Raw genomic sequence first — 23,576 nt, 5'->3', positions numbered from 1 at the left:
TCCAAGAATTTCTCAAGGAATTTCTTCAAAAATGCCAAAACAAATTTATCCATGGATTCGTCGGAAAATAACTTCAAATATCACTGCAAAGATTTCCACCGATTCACGGATATTTCTACAAATTCCTCCAGAGTTTACTCTAAACATTCTTCAAGATATTTCCCCAGGAATCCATTGAGAGATTTTTCCAAAGATGTCTACAAGCACTTTTACGAAGATTTATATCTTAATTACTCCAAGAATTTCCCCAAGGAATTCTTCAGAAATTCCTCCTAAGATATCCCTTGAAGTTCGAACAAAAACTCGTTCAGAACTTTCTTCAGGAATTCTTGCAGTGATCCCTCCAGGAACTTCTTAAATGATTACTCCAATAATTTTGCAAGGGATCCCTCTTGCAATTGCTCCAGGTACTCTTTAATGTATCCTGCAGAAGCCCCTTTAGATATTTCAACAGCGATTTTCTCAGGAATTTCTAACTCTTACAGGAATTTCCAACTCCAACTCCTTCAGAAATTTATCAAAACATTCCTTGAAGCATTGGTTAAGAAATTACCCAAGGATTTGTTTTCAGGAATTACTAGAAAAAATTCTCAAGAAATTACTTTAAGGATTCAGAGATTTTTTGAGGGGTAACTAGTGGTGCTTATTCAGAGAATCTTCCAAGGATTCATTCAGGTATACTTCCTGGAATATCTCCAGGGATTACAACAGTTTTTCCTCCAGCACTTTCTTCAGGACTTTTTGCAGAAATCCTCCAGAAATTCTTTCAAAAATATCTTCAGGAACTTCTACAGAGAAAAGTCTCCAAGTATTTTTCTATGAATTCCTCCATGTATTCCTCCAGAGATTTCTTCAGGGTTGCCAAGAGTAATTTTTCCAGAACTTTTTTCAGGAGCTCCTGTAAGGTTTCATCCAGGAACTTTTACAGAATTTTCATAAAATACCTGTTCCTCAAGGGTTTTCTCCAGAAATTCATTCAAAGATTTTTTCAGGAATTTCTACAGAGATTGAATCATGAGTTCTTCTAGGAATTTCTCCAGAAATCCATTCAGAGATTTTTTAAGGGTTAACTAGTGGTACTTGTACAGAAAATCCTCCAAGGATTCATTCAGGTTTACTTCCAGGAATATATTCAGGGATTCCAACAATTATTCCTTCAGCACTTTCTTCAGGAATTTTTTCAGGGACTCATCCAAGAATATTTCGTTCAAAAATTTCTCTTAGAATTCCTCCAAGGTCTCTTCTATGTATCGTGCAGAAACTTTCCCAAATATTTAAACATTGATTTCTTAAGTAGTTCTTGAAAAGATTTCTCCAAAAACTCCTGCAGAAACTTCTTTCAAGAATTTCTCAATGAATTCCTCGAAGGATTGCTCCAGGAATTTTCGAAGAGATTTTACTCAGGAACTTATACAGAAATTCTTAGAAAAGTTCTTCCAGAAACACTATGGGAATAATCGAATAAAGTTCTGCAGGAATTACTGTTGGAATCCCTGGAGATATTTCTGAAAGAGCACCTGGAGCAATCCTTAGAGGAATTCCAAAACTTCGGGAGAATTCGCTGGAGGAAAAATCTGTGAATTTTCTTAAAAACTTTCCTGCAGAGATTTCTGATGGAACTTCTTCTTCAAAAAAATCTTAAGGGACCCCTCTTAAATTCGTCTATGTACCCTCAAGAGGAATGAGTAGGGATTTTTTCAGATATTCCTGAAATGCTTCCTTCAGAAACTCATAAGGAATCCTTCATTAATTTCTCAATAATTCCTTGAAAAAAACTTTTAGAAATAACTTCAAAGTAATAACTCAGTCAGCAGATTTTTCCAAAAGTTGCTCTAGATATTCCTCTAGGAAGAATATTCTCCTGAAACACTTGCAGGATTTCCTCACGGAAATTCTTCTTCAACCATATCTTTAGTGATCTCTCTTATAATTTTTTCAGGGATATTTCTATGTATCCTCCGGAAACTACTTCTGAGATTTGAACAGGGATTTCCTCAGGATTGGTCTAGGAATTCCTCGAAGGATTTTTTACAGGAATTTCTTAAAAAAATTCTCCAGAAATAATTTTTATTTTCTTCTAAGAATTTCCCTCAAGGATTTCAACAGGGATTCCAAAAGTAATTCCTCCAGAACTTTTATCACCGGCATAAAATCCTCCAGAAACGCTCCAAGGGATTCCTTCAAAAGTTGCTCAAGTGATTCCTCTTACAATTCTTCCAGGTATTCTTCAATTGCAATTTCATCAGGGATTCTCAATGGGATTCCTTCAGAAATTTTTACAGGGCTTCTTGTAGGAATTTCTCAAGAATTTCCTTGAAGGTTTGATCCAGGAATTTCTAGAGGGATTTTGTTTAGGAATTCCACCTGGAACTTCGTGTAGGGATTGCTCGAAAAGTTCCTCCAGAAATAACTTTAAAGTTTTAAACTATTTTACAGATTTCCCACACATTCCTCCAAATGTTTCTCTAGAAAATCCTCCAGAAATTCCTTCAACAATTTCTTCAGGAACTTCTACAGAGATTAGCACATGAGTTCTTCCAGAAATTTCCTTAGAAACCCATTCAGACATTTCCCCAGGGATTTCAATGAGAATTTCTCCAGAGACTCCTCCACAAAATTTTCAAGTATTTTTCTAAGAATTTCTCCAAGAAAATCATGCAAGAATTCCACCATGTATTCCTCAAAAGATTTCTTCAGGGTTTCGAAGAGTAATTTTCCCAAAAATACTTCAGGAGCTCCTGTATTCATCCAGCAACTCTCGCGAAATTGCTTGAAGGACTGCTCTACGAATTTCCAAGTAATTTTTCAGGTATTCCACCAGGAACTTTTACAATCTTCCGTGAATTTCTGCAAGAATTAGTTCAGAAATTCCTTCAAGGATGCCTTCGGTGATTTTTTCCAGGGATTACAGAACTTTTATCGAGAATTCCTGCAGAGAATATACCTGGAAATTGTTAAGAAATTCGTTCCGAAATTTCTAAAGAGATCCCTCTTACATTCCTCCAGGCATTCTTCCATGTATCTCCAAGGACTTCTCCAGATAACCCTACAGCAGTTTTTCAGAAATTACTCAAGGAATGAATTTATCAATGGTTTCCTACAATGATTTTTTAACAGGAATTTCTGGAAAAATTTCTCCAGAAATAATTGTTATATCCTTCCAAGAATTCCAGCAGGTATTTCTCCTAGGATTTCAAAAGGGATTCCAAAAGTGATTCCTCCAGAACTCTCATCAGGAATTCCAGCTTAAAATCCTTCTGAAACGCCCCAAGGGAATCCTTCAAAAATTGCTCAAGGAATTCCTCTTACAATTCCTCCAGGTATTCTTTCATGTATCCTCCAGGAAATCCTGCAGATATTACCTCAGGAATTCTTAGGAGGATTCCTCCAGAAACTCTTACAGGGCTTCTTGAAGAAATTTCTCAAGAAATGCCTTGAAGATTCGCTCCGGAAATTTCCAGAGGGATTTTTTAAGGAATTCCACCTGGAGCTTTATTCAGGAATTGCTCGAAAAATTCCTTCAGAAATAACTTTAAAGTTTAAAACTATTTTACAGATTTCCCACACATTCCTCCAAATGTGTCTCTAGAAAGTTATCCAAAAAATCTTTCAAACATTTCTTCAGGAACATCTACAGAGAATACCACATGAATTCTTCCAGAACCCATTTAGAGATTTCCTCACGGATTTCTATGAGAATTTCTTAAGAGATTACTCCAGAAAAGCCCCCAAGTATTTCTCAATGAGTTCCTCCAAGAAATCTTTCAGGGATTACTCCATGTGTTCCTCCCGAGCTTTATTCTGGGTTTCAAAGAATTTTTTTTTTTGCCAGAATTTTCTTCAGGAGCTCCGGTAAAAATTTATTTAGGAACTCTTACAAGGGATTCATTCAGAAATATTGCAGGGAATTGCTTGAACAATTGCTCCAGGAATTTATAAGTGATTTTTCAGGAACGCCACCAGGAACATTCTTTCATGAATTTCCGCAAGAATATCTCCATAAATTCCTTCAAGGATTCCTCTGGAGCTTTCTCCAGGAATTCTACAACTTTCATCCTGCAGAGATTCCTCCAGGAACTTTTTAAGGAATTTCTTCCGAAAATTCTCAAGAGATCCCTCTTACAATTCCTCCAGCCATTTTTCCATGTGTCTCCAAGGACTCATCTCGATATTTCTACAGCAATTTTCTAAGAAATTTCTCAAGTCACTGTCCAGTCACTCATCTATGAATTTATCAATGGTTTCCTACAAGAAGATTATTTCTATAAATCCCTTCAGTTTTATCAAGAAAATTTACATGAAATTTCTCCACAAATTCTTTAGGTGCTTGTTCCAAAATATTTTCTCAAAGGAATGCTTTAGCAAACTTACCAGGAATTTCTTTAGAAAGTTTTCGAAGAATCTCTACAGTAATTCCGCAAAATATGCCCCCAAGAATTCCTTCAGAAAACCTTCAGCAATTTTCTCAGATAATCTCCCAGTAGTTTTTTTAGGTATAATCTCAGAAATAAAAAATCTTCATAGATAAAAAAAAAAAAATCATAAAGGAATTCTTTTACAAGATATAAGTAGAGGTTCGGAAATAATGTTTGATAATTTTTAAAGGAAGCCCTAAAAGAATTTCGGAAAAAATCTATTGAGAAATTCTGAGGAAGACGTTCTTTTGAGGAACCGTCGAATCAATTTTCTGGAGATATGCGGAGTGTTTACTGGAGGAATCCCTGTAACTCACGGCTGATCACCGGCAGCTTAAGGAAGGTTCCCAGTGGCTAACGAGACTTTGTATTAAACCCTCATCTCTAGAGTCGGCACGATTATCCTTGCTGTTTCGCGGAATTCAGGAAAACACTCGAGTTGAGCTTTTCACACTCCTGTTTATTGTTCTTCTTTTTCTTCTTTCTCTTTCTCACTGTTCTCTTGTTCTGCACCCACTTCCTTGAGACTATTCTGACCTTGCCTCACATTTCACCTCCTTCTTCGTCATTTTGGGGTTCTTTTCTTCACTTATCGACACTTGCGGATCCTTTTCCTGCGACCGCCTAGCTGGATCACATGGTTATCGTCTTGCAGAGTAGGCCTGAGATGTCCTCATCAGATTGTCTCCTGGTCTTCAGCATTCCATCGGGAATGGCCGGAACTTCAAGTGTTTGGTAAAGCACGATTCTAATGGTACAACCTTGCTTTACTTTTGCTGGCTCTACGTCCTTCAAGACATGACCAGCGCCACAATGTTACGCCTATTAACTCGGTCCCTGACTGCTAACCTCCAGTTTCTCGATCGCCCCACACTTCCAAGATCCTGCTTCACATGGTCAAACCACCTAGCTTGTTACGCTCCTCTTTGTCTTGTACCGGCCGGATTTGAGGTAAACACCATTTTTGCGGAATTGTTGTCCGGCATTCTCACAACGTGTCCCGCCCATCGTACCCTTCCAGCTTTGGCGACTTTCGTGATACTGGGTTCACCGTAGAGTTGCACAAGCTCGTGGTTCATTCTTCTCCTCCATACGCCGTTCTCACATACTCCGCCAAAGATCGTCCTAAGCACACGTCGTTCAAAAACTCCTAGCGCTTGCAGGTCCTCTTCGAGCATTGTCCACGTCTCATGCCCGTAGAGGACTACCGGTCTTATCAGCGTCTTGTACATGGTACACTTAGTACGGAGTGAAGTCTACCAGACCGCAAGGTCTTGTGGAATCCGTAGTAAGCACGACTTCCGGTAATGATACGTCTTTCAATTTCTCTGCTGCAGTTGTTATCCGACGTTATCGAGTTCTGTTTGATCTTTCGACCTTGACACTTGCTTTTCCCGGGGCAAGCGACGAGGGCAGGATCAAACATGTCGCGCGTCGGTCTCGTAAGTGAAAAAGTGGCGTGATCGGTGAGTTCGGTTGAAGAAAGTGAAAAAGTACCGCGATCGGTTAATTCTGTTTGATCTTTCGACCTTGACACTTGCTTTTGCCGGGGCGAGCGACGAGGGCAGGATCAAACATGTCGCGCGTTGGTCTAGTAAGTGAAAAAGTGGCGTGATCGGTGAGTTCGGTTGGAGTAACTGAAAAAGTGCCGCGATCGGTTAGTTCTGTTTGATCCTTCGACCTTGACGCTTGCTCCTGGGCAGTGCGTCAAGAAAGCCCGAACAGTTTTTTTTTTTTATTCTTTTTGGGTCGCGCGCTTATTTTTTTTCCTGAGTGCTTTTTTATAGCCGAGCAAACGAGTGAAGCCGAAAGTGGATTGTGGCTGCTCAGTCAAGGATAACGGATCAATTGGTGAGCTCGTTTCATGCTACTATTTCTAATCTATAAAATATGTATGACTGCACATTCAATCGTTACAATGGTGGGATGTAAATATGATTTTTCAACAAACTATGGATGGTTCGTCACTGTGAGTGTCGACACAAACTCTGATTCATGATTTATTTATGTTTAACATTTTTTTTTTCAGAACACCTCTTATGTTCCTTTATTTTTGTAATTAAAAAAAACTTTGAATGGTTCGACACTACAAGTGTAGACTTGCGAAAGGTTCACTTTATTCAACAAACTTTGGATGGTTCGCCACTGTAAGTGTCGGCATAATAATAAGAGTGTTCTATGATGTCCCAACCAATCGAGTTTTTTGTTTCTTTTCAAATGAGTAAAATATAATAACACATGCTTTCGTCCTGACAGCTGTAGGAATGTTACATTTAGGTATTTGTTCAACAAACTTTGAATGGTTCGTCACCTCAAGTGTCGGCATAATTTTCCTCTACATAGAAATTGTTCATATCAATTGAAAATATTATATTTACGTATAAGCATGTATATATCTCACAAATCATTGTTTATCATGGTCTAATCGCTTATCAAAGTGAATCCTATGACCCAACGATCCTCTCCATTAACAAACATCCCTCCCAGTAACCTTTGTGGAGATGCAGAGGCAAACACGGTCTCCAAATAGCAAAGGTTACACACTAACATTCCTTCCCTCAATCCCACCTGACTGCAAGGACGTGGCCGGCGCCGTTATTGACCCTGTATAAATAGAGGCACTGAATTATGCACACTGAAGAAGATTATGGCCAATCCCAGCCGAACTTCTAGTTGATTCTTTGTGCATTTTCACTGACTTCGGTCAATCACGGAATAGCAACCATTGATATGTGTAGTCAGTCTAAGCTAAGCTAAGCTAAGCTAAGCTGCAGTTGTTATCCGACGTTATCAATGATCCGAGGTAGACAAATTCGTCCACCACCTCGAACTCATCCCCGTCGATCAACACGCGTCTGCCAATGCGAGCTCTATCGCGCTCGGTTCCTCCAGCCAGCAGATATTTCGTCTTCGACGTATTTACCTTCAATCCAACCCGATCAGCTTCACGTTTCAGCCTGGTATACTGTTCAGCAACCACCTGGAACGTTCTTCCGACAATGTCCACGTCGTCAGCGAAACAAATGAACTGGCTGGTTTTAATGAAGATCGTGTCCCGCATGTTGAAGCCCGCCCGTTTCATAACACCTTCTAGCGCAATATTGAACAGGAGGCAGAAAAGACCATCGCCTTGTCGAAGTCCTTTGCGTATTTCAAACGGATCCGATAATGCACCCGATATCTTCACACAGCACTGTACACTATCCATCGTTGCTTTGATCAGTCTAGTCAGTTTCCCGCGAAAACCATTCTCGTCCATAATCTTCCATAGCTCTTCGCGGTCGATGATACACTAAAACCTCAATTTACGAAGTATTTTTTCACGCTACCTCAATTTAAGTCACTTTTTTTACGAAGTGAACTCAATTTACATCACTTTTTTTACGTAGTGCGTAAATTGAGTTTTAACAATTCGGTGACCTCCGGTTGGGGGAAATCGTTGGAAACCCATACAATATGGGTATTTTCGGAACGGGCACGATGAGGGGATGACGAATATAGATGTCTGACGCCATTTTGGAATCCAAGATGGCGACCTCTGGTTTGGGAAAACCGTTGGAAACCCATGCGGGTATTTTCGGAACGGTCACGGCGAGGGGATGACGAATATAGATGTCCGACGCCATTTTGGAATCCAAGATGGCGTTTGAAAAAATCGTTGGAACCTCATGCATTATGGGTATTTTTGGAACGGGCACAACGAGGGGATGACGAAAATCGATGCCCAACGCCATTTTGGAATCCAAGATGGTGACCTCTGGTTTGGGAAATTCGTTGGAAACTCATGCATTATGGGTATTTTCGGAACATCCACGACGAGGGAATGACGAAAATCGATGTCCGACACCATTTTGAAATCCAAGATGGCGACCTCCGGTTGGAGAAAATCGTTTGAAATTCATGCAATATGGGTATTTTCAGAACGGGCACGACGAGGGGATGACGAAAATCGTTGTCCGACGCAATTTTGGAATCCAAGATGGCGTCCTACGTTTGGAGAATATTGTTGACAAAAATCGATGTCTGACGCCATTTTTAAATTCAATTCACCAAAACCTCAATCAACGAAGTCTGTTTTTACACAAATTCAATTGACGTCACTTGTTTAACGGAATAAATTTATGAACATCAGTACAGATCAGTACATTGATCCATTGGCTTATATTAAGGCGAAGTAGGCCGTCATTGAAATTTGTACTGGGCATCGATGATTGTGGCCAATCCGTCTCACAATTACGAACTAAAGAAAATCACTAGGTTTTGCACTGACATTGCTAAAAATGTATCAGCATACTTTCTATGTGTAAGCGCAAGTAGTGATACTTTTATGAACCAATATTACTTAGGATGACTGAGTTTTATCACTTTGAAATTGCAATCTGCAAAATCAACATGGCTACCAAAACGAATGACGGGCAACTTAGCCTTAAGAGTTTAGATTTTATGCTATAAATAAGTATCTTCAATTTACAACTACTTAAGTTTGTAGATACTCAGGCCTTTATATCGTGGAGTCCTCGGAAGTACAAAAACATCGACACAACTCAATACAACACTTCGTTTGCTATTATGGACAGTAAGAGGCCTTTGCAATATTGAAGAACTATCTATTGATGATTGGTTACGCTTGTATATCCTTATGCCCATATTCGATAGAGATCTTAAAGGACCAAGGACATCCGCACAAATTATTACAATACAACGTTTACTCACATGAATGGTTAGGGGCCTGTGGAGTATTTGAAAACTAACCTCTAAGCTCTTATTACGGTCGTAGATCCCAAGGCCTACATTCAATGGAGTCCTTTGAGGACCTAGGACATCGGCAAAAATTTAAAATACTCATTTTACTACTATGAATAGATAAGGACCTGTGCCATATCAAAAAAACATCAAAGTATCGCTAAATATGCCAGTACACTGCAGGTATATATTCCAGGAAGTTTTTGGATGAACTAGAACACCTGTTGTACTCACTTAATTACCAAAACTTGGATCTGACAGTACAAACGCTTCTTAAAAATATAACAATCTTCTAGGGTCCAGTATTGTGAGACATTCTTATACATAGAAATGGTCAATTGATCTCCGTTAACTCATGTAGAATCATATGCCCAAACTCCAAAGAGTTCTTGCAAGACCTTAACTTTCACACATTCTAGCTTGATTTAAAACCCAATCTATTTATAATATGTTAATGGTGCTAAAAGAGCATATTTTTTCTAAATAATATAAATTAATTTCATGCAAGTAGACTCCAAACGGCAAAACCTCGTTTTACGAACTGAGCTCCCTCGTTTTACGCACTGATTCAATTTAAGCACCAACTCAATTCACGCACCCCCGATCTAGTTCGTAAATTGAGGTTATAGTGTATCATAGGCCGATTTGAAATCGATGAATAGGTGGTGCGTAGGGACTTGATATGGTACAACCATGGAGTTTTGTAGGAGGTGGGAGGGGTGTACAGGTATTAAATCCGGTATATACCTTATGGCCCTTAAAAACTTCACCCTCTCGTCCACCTTTTTTTGGTGGGATCACTTGGGCAAATAGCCGATTTTAATCTTTGGATTCTTGAGGATTTACTTATGATCAATGGTCGTTGCTACCAACCAGATTTTTCAAACAGAATCTGGTTGTCACTGATGGTAGACATTTTGCAGGCTGCGTGACTATCGGGTGACCAAACAAGAAGTAGAAGCACAGAACACAAACACTTTCCTGACTTATGGACATTCAAATGACACGAAAACTACACTGACCGCGACAAAACCTCGATGATCTGCTGAGGGGGTACTACAAAACGTTACATAAGCGTAAAGAAGTTCCATGAGAAACACATTAAGAAATTCTGAGGGAATCCCTGGAAAAAAATCCAGAGAATTCTCGAACCCCTGAAAGAGTCTCTAGAGGAATCCATGAAGAAATTTTTGGAGAATTTCAAGGTGAAATCTATGGAGGTGTGTTCGGGGTTTCCTGATTCCGTCTTGAATGACACTTAAGAAAACAGCAAGCAGTAGTCGAAACACACGGCGATACATGATAAAAAAGGTAACAGGTAATGAAAAGGTACACTTGTGATACTTTTTAAAATAAACCCCTAGAAGGTTCAAAACATTATCTATCATACGTTAGGAACCAAACTCTTTGTACAACATTATTGCCTTTAAATCTATACAACAAACCTCAATATTCCGAACATTGATCCGACCTGTGAGTCAGAATAATGAGCCGAACCACAGCTTATCATGCAATCATTACCATAATTGTGGTGACAACTCCAGATCCAATAATCTTCTCTCAAAACCTACAGCCCCTCTTGACAATTCACAAAAGCCAATCGAAACCATAACTTTACGTTTCCGTTCTTCTCCCTACTCGACAGAGGCCGTAGCAGAAATTCTGGAAGCGCCTGATTTGCATATAGACGAGGGATCGACACTGCGGTTGGAATGCAAACTGAAACGTGCCACCGAAAGCCCGTTGTACGTCTTTTGGTAAGTGGTGGCGCTTGGTCCGATGAAGTGGCAATTTTTACCGATCGATTTGTGCTCACACTCACACCCACACAGGTATCACGAAGAACGGATGGTCAACTATGACCAGCAGGACGGCATCTCGGTGTCGACGAACAAGTTGACGTCCAGTGTCCTTACGGTGCGGAATGCCACGGCAAGACACGGAGGGAACTACACCTGCGCTCCTGCCAACGCGAGACAATCCAGTATCTATGTGCACGTGCTCAAAGGTAGGCTGAATTCTCATTGATTCATTGATTCTGGGTGGTTTGGGAGCACGGTGTGTTTGGAAACCGTTTTCGACGAAAAATAAAACCCAAAATTAAATCGTGGCTACTTTCGTCTCCATCTATGAAATATTTTAAAATCCACGGAGAAGATGCTCGAAACTGCCAAGACTTTTAAAATTATTGTTAATAAAGGATCCAGACACACCGTGGGGAAAGTTAGAGGACTGCGGTACCACCCGGGGGAATCGGATTTGATTCATTGCCAGAAAATTGACTCGGCGTCGACATCATGCAGCGTATATCAGGCGGTAGTCTCTAAACAGAAACTTTTGTGCGCTGTGTGCGTCATAAATTTTCCAGAAACAGCACGAAGGAAGGTGCAATGCTTCACTATCGGGGCTCTTTTGATAAACGACCAATAAGGTGCAGCTACATTAACGACCGGCGACGAAACGGATGGACACTGTACATGTACTGTCACAATGGTCGGAAAAGGAATAAAGTTTGGCCCAAACTAAGTTAATCGCCTTAAACGGAAAATTATAATAACACTATTTGATGTTGCTTCAAAGGTGAGGAACGACAAGCTTTTAGTTGGTGCATATCACAAGGGAAATATGTCATTCCTAATATATTAACTCTGTGCTCACTTTAAATACCAAATATTATTTTTTTTTAATTTGACGACATTAAAGCAGAAGAAAATTTAATTCAATTGCGTTTTTGCTAAAAATTCATTAGTAAATAAGAAATGGGAAATGATTCATGGTAATACAAAATATAAAAATCTCGCAATTATTTTTGGCAGTTTTGACCACCTTTTGTATGAAGCCCGACCATAGTGATACTAAAAGAACTGCATTTGCTGAGAGCCCAACTAGGACCATTCATCATCTCGAGGAGAGCACAAGAAATCATTTCCAATTTTTCTCCGACCAGTACGCGTGAAAATTTCAAATGTCCCCCAATATCAGAGCGCCGGAGCCATAAAAGTACATATGTTAGCCAGAAAAAGTACTTTGTATGAGGCAATAAAAAAAGCTGCTGTCGCCTTTCCCCAAATGGTGTGTGTTTCTCACCGGCGTCAGTACGAAATAAGTTGAGAAATTTAATTTCCTCATGTGCCAGTGAACAACATTCATTTATCAGCGCCTGTGAATGGGGACACGTTTGGCTTCGGGCGGAATCATTCGCAAGCCGTCATATCTACCACCCGTTGTAGCCTTTGTGAGGAAGGAGAAGCCCCGCCAGGATAGCGATTCGTTTCAGAGTCGAAATTTATGAAGGTCGACGGGGAGCAATGATACGAGTTTCTGACTGTGAAGATAATTCAGCTTCGTTGGCTGATTGTATACTTGAAGCCGAACAATTGAAGCACGGGGATATTTTAATAGCTTTGATTATCATATAAAGCACATTATATTATACTGGATGTGCATATGCAGCCATTCCATGAAAAACCGATCTAGTGGGTCTCCGAATTCCGTGAAAATTTGCTATTTTATTCCTTATCCGAATTAAGGATACACGTATTTTTGGATTTTTTGATTAGGGTGCCCATTTCCAAAATAAGGTGACCAGAAAAATCGCGATTTTGCAAAATTTTTATTAAAAAAAATATATCACTTTTGAACCGTTCGACCGATTTTCAATCTTTTTGGACGAAATGAAGGCTAAAAATTTTGACTTTTCAGGAAAAATATAAAATTTTACAAAAATTGTGTTTTTTTACATAAAAAACTCAATAGTTTCCGTTTTTTCGTGTTTTGAAGGCCTCGGGACCAGAGGGCTATCGCTGTTCTCATTTTTTCTTGAAAGTTCAGATAATTTTACGTATACTGTCAAATTTTCAGCGATGTATGTTTTTTAGTTTTTGAGATATATTTTTTTGAAAATAAAAAATCAGTCGGCACACACTGACTGTAGGTCTCAACGCATTAGATTTGTAATGTTTAAAAAAAATTATAACTTTTGAACAGCTTAACCGCTTTCCAATCTTTATGTATGGAATGAAAGCTTAAAATTTCAACTATTCAGACAAAATTGAAAAATCTGATAAAAATATGTTCAAACGTGAAAATATATAAAAATTTCTAGTTCTTTAGAAATTTTCATATATTTTAATGTAAAAAAAATATTTTTTCACAGTTTTCTATTTTTTCTGAAAAGTTTAGACCTTAAGCTTTCATTCCATAAAAAAAGATTGGAAATCGGTTGAGCTGTTCAAAAGTTATGATTTTTTCAAACATTACAAATCTAATGCGCTGAGATCTACAGTGTGTGCCGATGAAAAATGACTGATTTTTTAATTTTCAAAAAAATATATTACAAAAACTGAAAAACATGCATCGCTGAAAATTTGACAGTTAATTTTCTGAACTTTTAAGAAAAAATGAGAGCAGCAATAGCCCCTTTGGTCCCGAGGCCTTCAAAACACGAAAAAACGGAAACTATTGAGTTTTGTTATGTGAAAAAACACAATTTTTGCGAAATTTTATATTTTTCCCGAAAAGTAAAAATCTTTAGCCTTCATTTCGTCCAAAAAGATTGAAAATCGGTAAAACGGTTCAAAAGTTATAATATTTTTTAAAATAAAAATTTTGCAAAATCGCGATTTTTCTGGTCACCCTATTTCGGAAATGGTCACCCTAATCAAAAAATCCAAAAATACGTGTATCCTTATTTCGGATAAGGAACAAAATAGCAAATTTTCACGGAATTCGGAGACCCACTAGATCGGTTTTTCATGGAATGGCTGTATGAGTGTAATTGAAGGTCTGAGTCCACCGGAGGTAACTGGAATATAAGCCTTAAGGGCTATTCTCATTACGCCGTGTCGGGCACGGTGCTGTTTTGTTCATTTCACACTGCGATATATTCTTCAAATTTTTTTGTGGAATTTTCTTCGGACATGTCTTTAAAATTTCATTTGGATTTTCCTTCGGCATTTCTCTTGGAGTTTTCTTTGCATTCTGAATTTCCTACTAAATTTATTTCAGAAATTTCTTTGGAACTTCTTTTGCCTATGAAATTTCCTTCGGAACTTCCCTCTGAATTTCTTTTGGAATTTCTTTTAGAATTTTCTTTGAAATTTCCTTTGGAACTACCATCGGAATTTTCTTTGGAATTTGCTTCTAAATTTCCAGCCCAATTTCCCTCGAAATTTCTTTGGAACTTCCTTATGAATTTTCTTAGAAATTTCTTTTTGTGATTTGATAAAGATCGAAATTCTTTAGGAGTTTTCTCCGGAATAACCTTTGAAATTTTCCTCGGAATTTCCTTCGGATTTTCCTTCCACACTGCTTTCGGAATTTCCTTTGAAACATCCTTCGAAATTTCACTTTGATTTTTTTCGGATATACTTCTGCTTTTTCCTTTGGCATTTCCATGTGAATTTCCATCGGAACTTCCTTTAGGATTTTGTTTGCAATTTCCTTCGGAATTAGGAACTTTCTGTAGAACTTTCTTTCAATTTCCCTTTTGATTTTCCATTGGAATTTTTTTGGCGGAAGGATTCCTGAAGGAAAGTTGGCAGGAATCCCTAAAGTAATTCATGAAAATACTACAGAGGAACTAAGAAATATCTGGAGAAAATCCTAAGCATTTTCTTGGAACATCCAGACAAATTTGTGGAGGAACTTCAAGAGGAATGCAAAAAGTGGATATCCCGAGATCTCCAATCATCCAATGATTCATATAGAAATTATTCCAGTATTACTTCAAAAAATTTTCGAGTAATATGTCCAGGAGTATTTTTCCGGCTCCCTTTCAGGGATTCCTCTTATGGTTTTTCAGTTATTCGTTATTCGCAGTAATTACTCCAGGAATTCCTCCAATTATTCCTCCAGGAATTCTTCCGCATATTTCTCCAGATTTTCCTCCTAGAATGCAATAGTTTTCTTTAGGGAGTCCTTCAGGATTTTATCTACGGATTCCATCAAAAAATCCTTCAGGATACCTTAGATGAATTCCAAAAGGAATCCTCCAAGTTACCAAGAAGAAATTCCTTAGAAATATCCGGAAAAACTACTTGGAGGAATTCCCAGAGTAGTTCCCTGGGAAATAGATTACTCAAAGACTTCAAAGATTCCTACGGGAGTTTCTTCAGGTATTTCTCAAAGATTTTCCGTAAGAATTTTTGAACAGATTCGTTTAGATATTCTCGATGGAAAACCTAGTGGAAAACTTATAGCATATTCTCCAGAGGTTACCTCCTTTAGTTATTCTTCCCGGATATTCCAGGTCAAGGGATTCCTCATAGCATTCATTCAAGGGAAAATCTTTCTGTTAATCCAGGATTTTCCTAGAAATTTTTTGGCAAATTTCATACTAGGGATTTTTTTTTTTGATTCTTTCAAGGATTCTTTCATGATATTTTCTACGCATTTCTCTACAGGTTTTTCATTAATTTGTCTGGGGATTTTTCTACCTACTCCGTCAGAAATTCTTCCAATAATTACTCCAAAAATATTTCCGGAAATTTTTCCAGGGATTTGTTTGTTTTATTTTCTCGAATTTTACAGTTTTTTCCAGAGATTTGTTTAGGATTCTCTCCACATATTCCATCAGGTAATTCTCCAGGATATCATACAGGAATACATGAAGGAATATGTGGAGGATTTTCCGGAAAACTACATGAAAGGATTCCTGGGAGAGTTCTCTGAGGAATATCTTGCTGAATTTCTAAATGAATCCCTGTTTGAGTCTCTGGAATGATTCTTTCAAGAGCTTCTACGGGAGTTTCTTTGAAAAGAAATCTTGGAGGAATTCGTTAAGAGGTTCCCAAAGGAATTACAGATGCAAGTTTTGATGGAATCCCTGAAGGAACTTCTGAAGATATCCTTGAAAATAACTCATCAAGCAATCCCTAAAGAAATTCTTGGAGGAATCTTTGAAAGAAATCCTATCGAAATCCCTGAAGGAGCTCCTGGAGGAATTTGTGAAGAAACTTCAGGAATGCTAAAAGGAATCCCTGAAAGAATTCCTGGAGGAACTCCTAGAATAATTGCTGAAGAAACTTCAGGAGGAATGACTGAAAGAAAGAACTAGAAGAACTCCTAGAGGAATCCATGGAGGAAAATATCTGGAGAAACTCGTGAGGGAATCCTTTAAGGTATACCAAGAGGAATTTCTGGAAGAAATCCTTAAGGATCTCTAGCGGAACTCTCTTAGCAATCCTTCGAGGAACGCTTAGAGGAATCCATAAAATAATTCTGGAGGAATTCCTTGTAGGGATTCCCGGAAGAACTGTTGGAAGTATTACTGAAAGAACTTCTGTAGGAATTCCTGAAGTTACTCCTAGAGGAATTCCTAAAGGAACTCCTGTAGGAATCCGTGAAAGAACTCTTGGAAAAAATACTGAAGGAACTCCTAGAGGAAAAGCTAAAGGAACTCCTGACATAATTCCTATAGGAACTCTTGGAGTAACTCCTAGAGTAATTTCTGAAGAAACTCCTGGAGGAATTCCTTAACGATCTTCTGGATGAATTCCTAAAAATACTCCTGGAGGAATTCCTGTAGAAACTTCTGAAGGAATTTCTTAAGAAACTCTTGGAGGCATTTTTGAAGGAACGCCTGGAGAAAACCCTGAAAGATCTTCTGGAGAAATTTTTGAAGGAACTCATAGAAGAATTCCTGTAGATACTCCTGGTTCGACACGAACCAGCCAAGGGCTGAAAGTCTCGTTAGTGAAGACAATAATAATAGATACTCCTGGAGGAATTCCTGAAGGAACTCCTGGAGAAATTCCTGAAAGAACTCCTGAAGTAATTCCTGGAAAAAATTCTGGATGAATTCCTGGAAGAATCCCTAAGAAACTCTTGGAGGAAATTTTAAAGGAACTCCTGGAACAAATTATGCAGGGTTCCCTAGAAGTACTTCTGGCTGAAATCCTGAAGGAACTACTAGAGAAATTCCTGAAGAAACTACTGGAGATATTCGTGAAACTACTTTAGAGGACTTCCTGAAGGAAATTCTATAGGAATCCCTGGAAGAACTGTTGGAAGAATCCATGAAGGAACTTCTGGAGGAATATTTGGAGTAACATTTGGAGGAATACCTGAAAGAACACCTGGAGGAACTCCTTTAGAAATTCATGAAGGAACTTTTCAAAAAATTCCTTAGGGAATTCCTGTAGGAGCTACTGGAGGAACACCTGGAGATATTACCGAAAGAACTCCTGGAGGAAATCGTGGGGATACTCCTTGAGGAATTCCTGAAGGAACTCTTGGAAGAATTACTGAAGAAATTACTGAAGGTACTCGTGGAGCAACTCCTGGAGTAATTCCTAAAGTAATTCCGGAACGAACTTCTGGAGGAATTCCTAAAGACACTCCTGGAAGAACTTCTGAAAAAGATCTTGATGGAATTCCTGTAGGAAGTCCTGGAGGTATTCCTGAAGGAAATCCTGATGATACTCTTGGAGGAAGTCCTGAAAGAACTTCTGTATGAATTGCTGCTGGAACTTCTGAAGAAATTCCTTAAGGAACTTCTGGAGGTATTACTGCAGAAAGACCTGGGTGAATTTTTGAAGGAATTCTTGGTAGAACTCATGAAATAACTGCTCGAGGAATTCCTAAAGAATCTTCTAGAACAAATCCTGAAGGAACTCCTGAAGTAATATTTGGAGGAATTCCTGGAAGAATACCTAGAGGAACTCCTGGAGTAATGCCAGGAGAAACTGCTGGAGGAATTCTTCTAGGAACTCCTTCAGGTATTTCTTGAGGAACACCTGGAGGAATTTCCGGAGGACCCCATGGTAGAATTTCTGAAAAATGTCCTGGAGGAACTCCAGCAGGAATTCCTGAAGGAATATCTGGAGAAAATCCTGAAGCTACTCCTTGAATCGTAAAGGAATTCCTATAGGAAGTCCTGGAGGTATTCCTGAAGAAACTCCTGGAGATACTCCAGATGGAAGTCTTATAGGAACTCCTGGAGGAATTCCTGAAGGAAATTCTTAAGGAATTTCTGTAGGAACTTCTAAAGGAATCACTTAAGGAGCTCCTGGAGGTATTACTGCAGGAACACCTGGAGGAACCCTTGGTAGAATTCCTGAAGAAGCTCCTGGAGGATCTGTAGCAGGAATTCCTGAAGGAATTTCTGGAGCAATTCCTAAAGGAACTCCTGGAGGTATTACCGAAGGAAATCCTGGACGAATTCGTGGGGATATTCCTCGAGGAATTCCTGAAGAGACTCTTTGAAGAATTCCTGCAGAAACTACTGGAGCAAATTCTATAACATCTCGTAGAGCAACGCCTGTAGTAATTCCTGAAGGAACTCCTGAAGGAATTCCTGAACGAACTTCTGGAGGAATTCCTGAAGATACTCCTGGAAGTACATCTGAAGGAGATCTTGAAGGAGTAATCCCAGGAGAATCTCCTAGTGGAATTCTTGGAGGAACTCCTTCAGATATTACCTATATTACCTGGAGGAATTTCTGGAGAAATCTTCAGTAGAATTCCTGAAGGACTTCCTGGATGTATTCTTAAAGGAAACCCTGAAGGAAACTCTGGAAGATCTGCTGGGGGAATTTCGGAAGGAACGCTTAGTGGAATTCCTGAAGATACTCCTGGGGGATTTGTCTAAAGAAACTGGAGGAATTCCTAAAGCAACTTCTAGAGCAATTCCTGAAGGATTTCCTAAAAGAACTCTTGGATGAATTCCTGGAGGAATTGGAGAAATTTCTGAAGAAAGACCCTGGGCCAACTCCTGAAGGAATTCTTGAAGGAAACCCTGTAACTTCCTTTAAGATCTCCAGGAGGAATTTTTGAAGAAACATTTGGAGGAATCCCTGAAAGAATTCTTTAAAGAACTCTTGGACGAATTCCTAAAAAAAAACTGGAGGAATTCCTGGACGAACTTCCGAATGAATTTCTGGAGGTACCTCCAGGTGTTCCTCAAGAAATTCCTCCAGGAGTTCCTACAGGAGGTCTTTCAGGAATTGTTCGAAGATTTCCTTCAGGAATTGCTTCAAGAGTTCCTTCAGGAACTCCTCCAGAATTTCTTTCAGGTATCCCTCCAAATATTACATTAAAGAAATTCGTGGGGATACTCCTTGATGAATTCCTGAAGGAACTGTTTGAAGAATTCCTGATAAAACTCCTGGGGTATTTTTTATGAGAACTCTTGGAGCAACTCCTAGAGTGATTCCTGAAGGAACACCTGGAGGAATTTCAGGAGGAACTTTTGATAGAATTCCTCAAGAAACTCCTGAAGGAACTCCAGCAGGAATTCCTGAAGGAATTTCTGGAGCAATTTCTCCTGGAGGTATTACTGAAGGAACTCCTGGAGAAATTCGTGGGGATATTTCTTGAGGAATTCCTGAAGGAACTCTTGGAAGAATTCCTGAAAAACTCTGGAAAAAAAAACTGGAGTAATTTCTTAAGAAACTCGTGGAGCAACTCCTGGAGTACGTCCTAAAACAACACCTGTAGGAATTCCTGAACGAACTTTTGGAGGAATTCCTGAAGATTCTCCTGGAAGAAAATCTGAAGGAGGTCCTGAAGGAATTCCTATTGGAAGTCCTAGAAGTATTTCTGAAGGTATTCCTGGAGAAACTTCTAATGGAAGTCCTAAAGGAACTCCTGGAGGAATTCCTGAACTTCTGAAGGAATTGCTTTATAAAGTGCTGACTCCTGGATAAATTCCTTAGAGAACTCCTCGAGGTATTATTGCAGGAACAACAGTAGGAATTTATGGAAGAACCCTTGGTAGAATTCCTCAAGAAACTCCTTGAGGAATTTCAGTAGGAATTCCTGAAGGAATTTCTGGAGCAATTCCTGTAGGAACTCTTGGAGGAATTCCTGAAGGAACTTCTGAAGGAATATTTCGAGGAATTCCTGGAAGAATGCCTGGACTCCTAGAGGAATTCTCGGAGGAACTCCTTCCGATATTACTGAAGGAACATATGGAGAAATGCTTGAATAAAACCCTGGAGGAAATTCTGGAAGATCTTTTGGAGGAATTTCTTAAGCAACTCTTACAGTAATTCCTGAAGATACTCCTGGATGATTTTTCTAAAGAAACTTCACGTCCTCCCAAAAACACTCCTAGAGGAATTCCTGAAGAATTCCTGGAGGAATCCGTAAAAAACTCCTGAATGAATTTCTAAAAGAACTTCTTGAGCGATTCTGAAGGAATTCATAGAGGAATTCTAGGAGGAATTCCTGAAGGAACTCCTGGAGATATTCCTCGAGGAATTCCTGAAGAAAACTCTGGGCCAACTCTTGAAGGAACTCCTGAAGTAATTCATAGAGAAGTTCCAGAAGTTTATCCTCGAAGATTTCTTGAAAGATTTCCTTGAGTTTTTCCTGAAAATATTCCTACAATAATTCTTGAAGCAAATCCTAGAGATATTCCTGAAGGAACTGCTGGAGGAATTCTTGAAGGAAACCCGCTAGGATTTCTCGAAAGATCTCCAGGAGAAATTTCTGAAGGAACTCTTGGAAGAATTCCTGAAGATACTCCTGGAGGAATTCCTAAAAAAAACCTGAAGGAAATTCTGAACGAACTTCTGAATGAATCTCTGGAGGAATCCCTTAGAAACTCCTGGAGGAATTCCTGAAGGATTTCCTAGAGGAACTCCTGGAGGATCAAATATCGTCGCCGACAATCCAAGTCCACCAAGTCCAAGTCCAAGTCCAAGTCCAAGTCAAGTCCAAGTCCAAGTCCAAGTCCAAGTCCAAGTCCAAGTCCAAGTCCAAGTCCAAGTCCAAGTCCAAGTCCAAGTCCAAGTCCAAGTCCAAGTCCAAGTCCAAGTCCAAGTCCAAGTCCAAGTCCAAGTCCAAGTCCAAGTCCAAGTCCAAGTCCAAGTCCAAGTCCAAGTCCAAGTCCAAGTCCAAGTCCAAGTCCAAGTCCAAGTCCAAGTCCAAGTCCAAGTCCAAGTCCAAGTCCAAGTCCAAGTCCAAGTCCAAGTCCAAGTCCAAGTCCAAGTCCAAGTCCAAGTCCAAGTCCAAGTCCAAGTCCAAGTCCAAGTCCAAGTCCAAGTCCAAGTCCAAGTCCAAGTCCAAGTCCAAGTCCAAGTCCAAGTCCAAGTCCAAGTCCAAGTCCAAGTCCAAGTCCAAGTCCAGGTCCAAGTCCAAGTCCAAGTCCAAGTCCAAGTCCAAGTCCAAGTCCAAGTCCATTCCAAATCCAAATCAAAAAAGTAATAAAATTAATAAAATAAATTAATAAAATAAATAAAATTGATTAACCTAATACTTCAGACCTTTCAAAGGTTAGAAAATTGACATCCAAAATGTTTCTTTTCCATTCGTTTATCCTTATGACATTATACACACACCTTCTAAAAATACAATCCTTTTTCTTCAAACGTATTCATTCTGTCAATATCAAACGACTTCCATGAATGCAAGAAAAACTGCTCCAATAATCCGATAAAAATAGTATTAAACTCAAAACCAATTTCATTTTCCTTGACACACCCCAACAGACCGTCACACAAACCGAGCTGCAGGCAAGGTGCAAATCCCATTCATCCTTTCTTACAAAAAGCCGATTTCAAGGAACCCTTTCTGGAACACACTCGAAAGAGTTGCTCCCATATATAAGAAAAAAAAACGAGAAATCCATCCCATTTGAAGGTCGATTCCGGGCATTTCTACAACGGAGAACCCATGTCTTACATCCGGAAAATTGTGTCACCTTTAACTTCCCCTTTTCTACCTCCCACCCTCTAAGCTAAGGCGAAAGCAGCATACGCTAAAGAGCACAAAAAGTAACCCCAAAGCCATCTGTTTCCAATGTGGGTGAAACGCAGCAAAAACTTTTTTATTAGTTGACTTGTTTACGATGTACGCAATGTGCCACACGTGTGTCTGCGAGCCCTTTGCCACTCAATATCCATATCCACCGTTTCGCCATATTGATGGGGCTTGTTTTCCTTGCGTTCTTATGTTTCTCTATTCAATCAGGGTCTTCGCTTTTCAACAGGCACGTCCTCTATAATTCGGTGTCCGACAAAATTCAATTTATTCAATTTTACTTGTCGACACCTTATTCTAGCAGGTCCCAAAAGTCCGCCTCTCACCGCTCCACGGGTTCAGTTCAAAAGCCCGGTCCGGCCCGAACCCAAGCGGAAAAGTTTGCCGAAGAAAGATATATTGAAATCAATCTCCATTAATGGTTGTTTATCGTCCTTGTACCACCTTCTGCTGTCCCACTTTTCCGTAGTTGTTGCGACTTTTCAATTTCAGGCGTGATGTGTTTTTCTTTCGGGGTTTTTCGCCGCGCCTTCGTCCCGCGTCCAAAAACGGTGCACGGTGATGATCTGTTTTCCTTTACTTAGGGGATTTTTTTCTTTCGTTTTCTGAGTTGATTCTGTTGGATCAAATGACGATGATGACGTCGAACGAGCCAACGAATGGAAACGTTTGTCGGAGAAAGTTATTTGATTAATATAACAGCTCACCTTTTCGGGCGTGAAACGAGGTAATGGCAGTTGCGATAATTTGCGTCTACTGATGGCGAAAAGTGACGAGATGATCATGGTGTGAAGGGTCATGACTTGTGGAATGGTGATTGCCTTGATGAATTGGAGTTTGCGATGGTTTTTCTTGGGAATCATGGGATTGAATTGAAGTGGCAGTTGAAGGTAAGCTGTCATATTAGAGAGATGATTGAGAATTAATCCGCACCAAAGTGCGATGCGTTCTAAGAAAGTTTGCTCATAGGTTCATATTCTTTTCAATTCGGTTTGAAAATGATATATCAACGTCTTAAATATCGCTTTATTATAATCAGTCAAGTTTTTTTTATATGTAAATAACATACATTTTTTTTAATAAAAGCAACTTCCTGTAATCCCGATGTGACAATATCTCAGAAGGATATTTAACACACCCCAAAAATCCTTTAGAAATCCGGCCAGATGTTGCACAAGTATTTATATGTCTTGGATTGATCGGAAATGTTACTCGGTCAGTTAACGCTTCGGAATCCACTTGAATTTGAACAGCTGTTCCATCTCCTTGCACTCCGTCTCCTCCAGGCGGCGTTTTTTCTCCCGAAACAGGCGGGTCTGCTATTTCCGTTTCCGTCAATAACATTCCTCGTTCTGCCGGCTCCTTTGCTGCAGCATGACCGCCCACGCTACATTCTTGTTATCCATAATCTGCTCGGATTCCTCGTCGAACCAATCGTTCCGTTGACTTCATCCCACGTACCCAACGTTGCTCTCAGCTGCGTCGTTAATTGCTGCTTTCACAGTTCTCCAGCAGTCCTTTAGAGGGGCATCATCCAGTTTATCCTCTTCTGGTAATTCAGCCTTAAGGTTGCGACATCAGGTTGCTTTAGCCACTTTAAAAAGATGGCCTGTACAAGTAAGATCTCTCTGCACGGATCAGATCGTTTGTTCTAAAAACATGTGACAATACGTAGCTGGTATCGACGTCTGGCGCATCTCAACGTCAACA

General features: G+C 39.4%; 1 protein-coding gene across 1 annotated transcript in view; it reads left to right on the top strand.

The window, feature by feature from the left end:
- Window positions 1–23,576, top strand: part of LOC5567816 — a 311,149-nt gene that overhangs the window by 219,606 nt on the left and 67,967 nt on the right. The window contains exons 4-5 of the mRNA XM_021839877.1: window positions 10,804–10,915; window positions 10,991–11,166. Coding sequence (XP_021695569.1) covers window positions 10,804–10,915; window positions 10,991–11,166 — 288 coding nt within the window. The remainder of the gene's footprint in view (window positions 1–10,803; window positions 10,916–10,990; window positions 11,167–23,576) is intronic.

This window comes from Aedes aegypti, chromosome 2 (genome assembly GCF_002204515.2).
Source record: "Aedes aegypti strain LVP_AGWG chromosome 2, AaegL5.0 Primary Assembly, whole genome shotgun sequence".
Lineage (NCBI taxonomy): Eukaryota > Metazoa > Arthropoda > Insecta > Diptera > Culicidae > Aedes > Aedes aegypti.
This window is presented reverse-complemented; position numbering and strand designations above follow the sequence as displayed.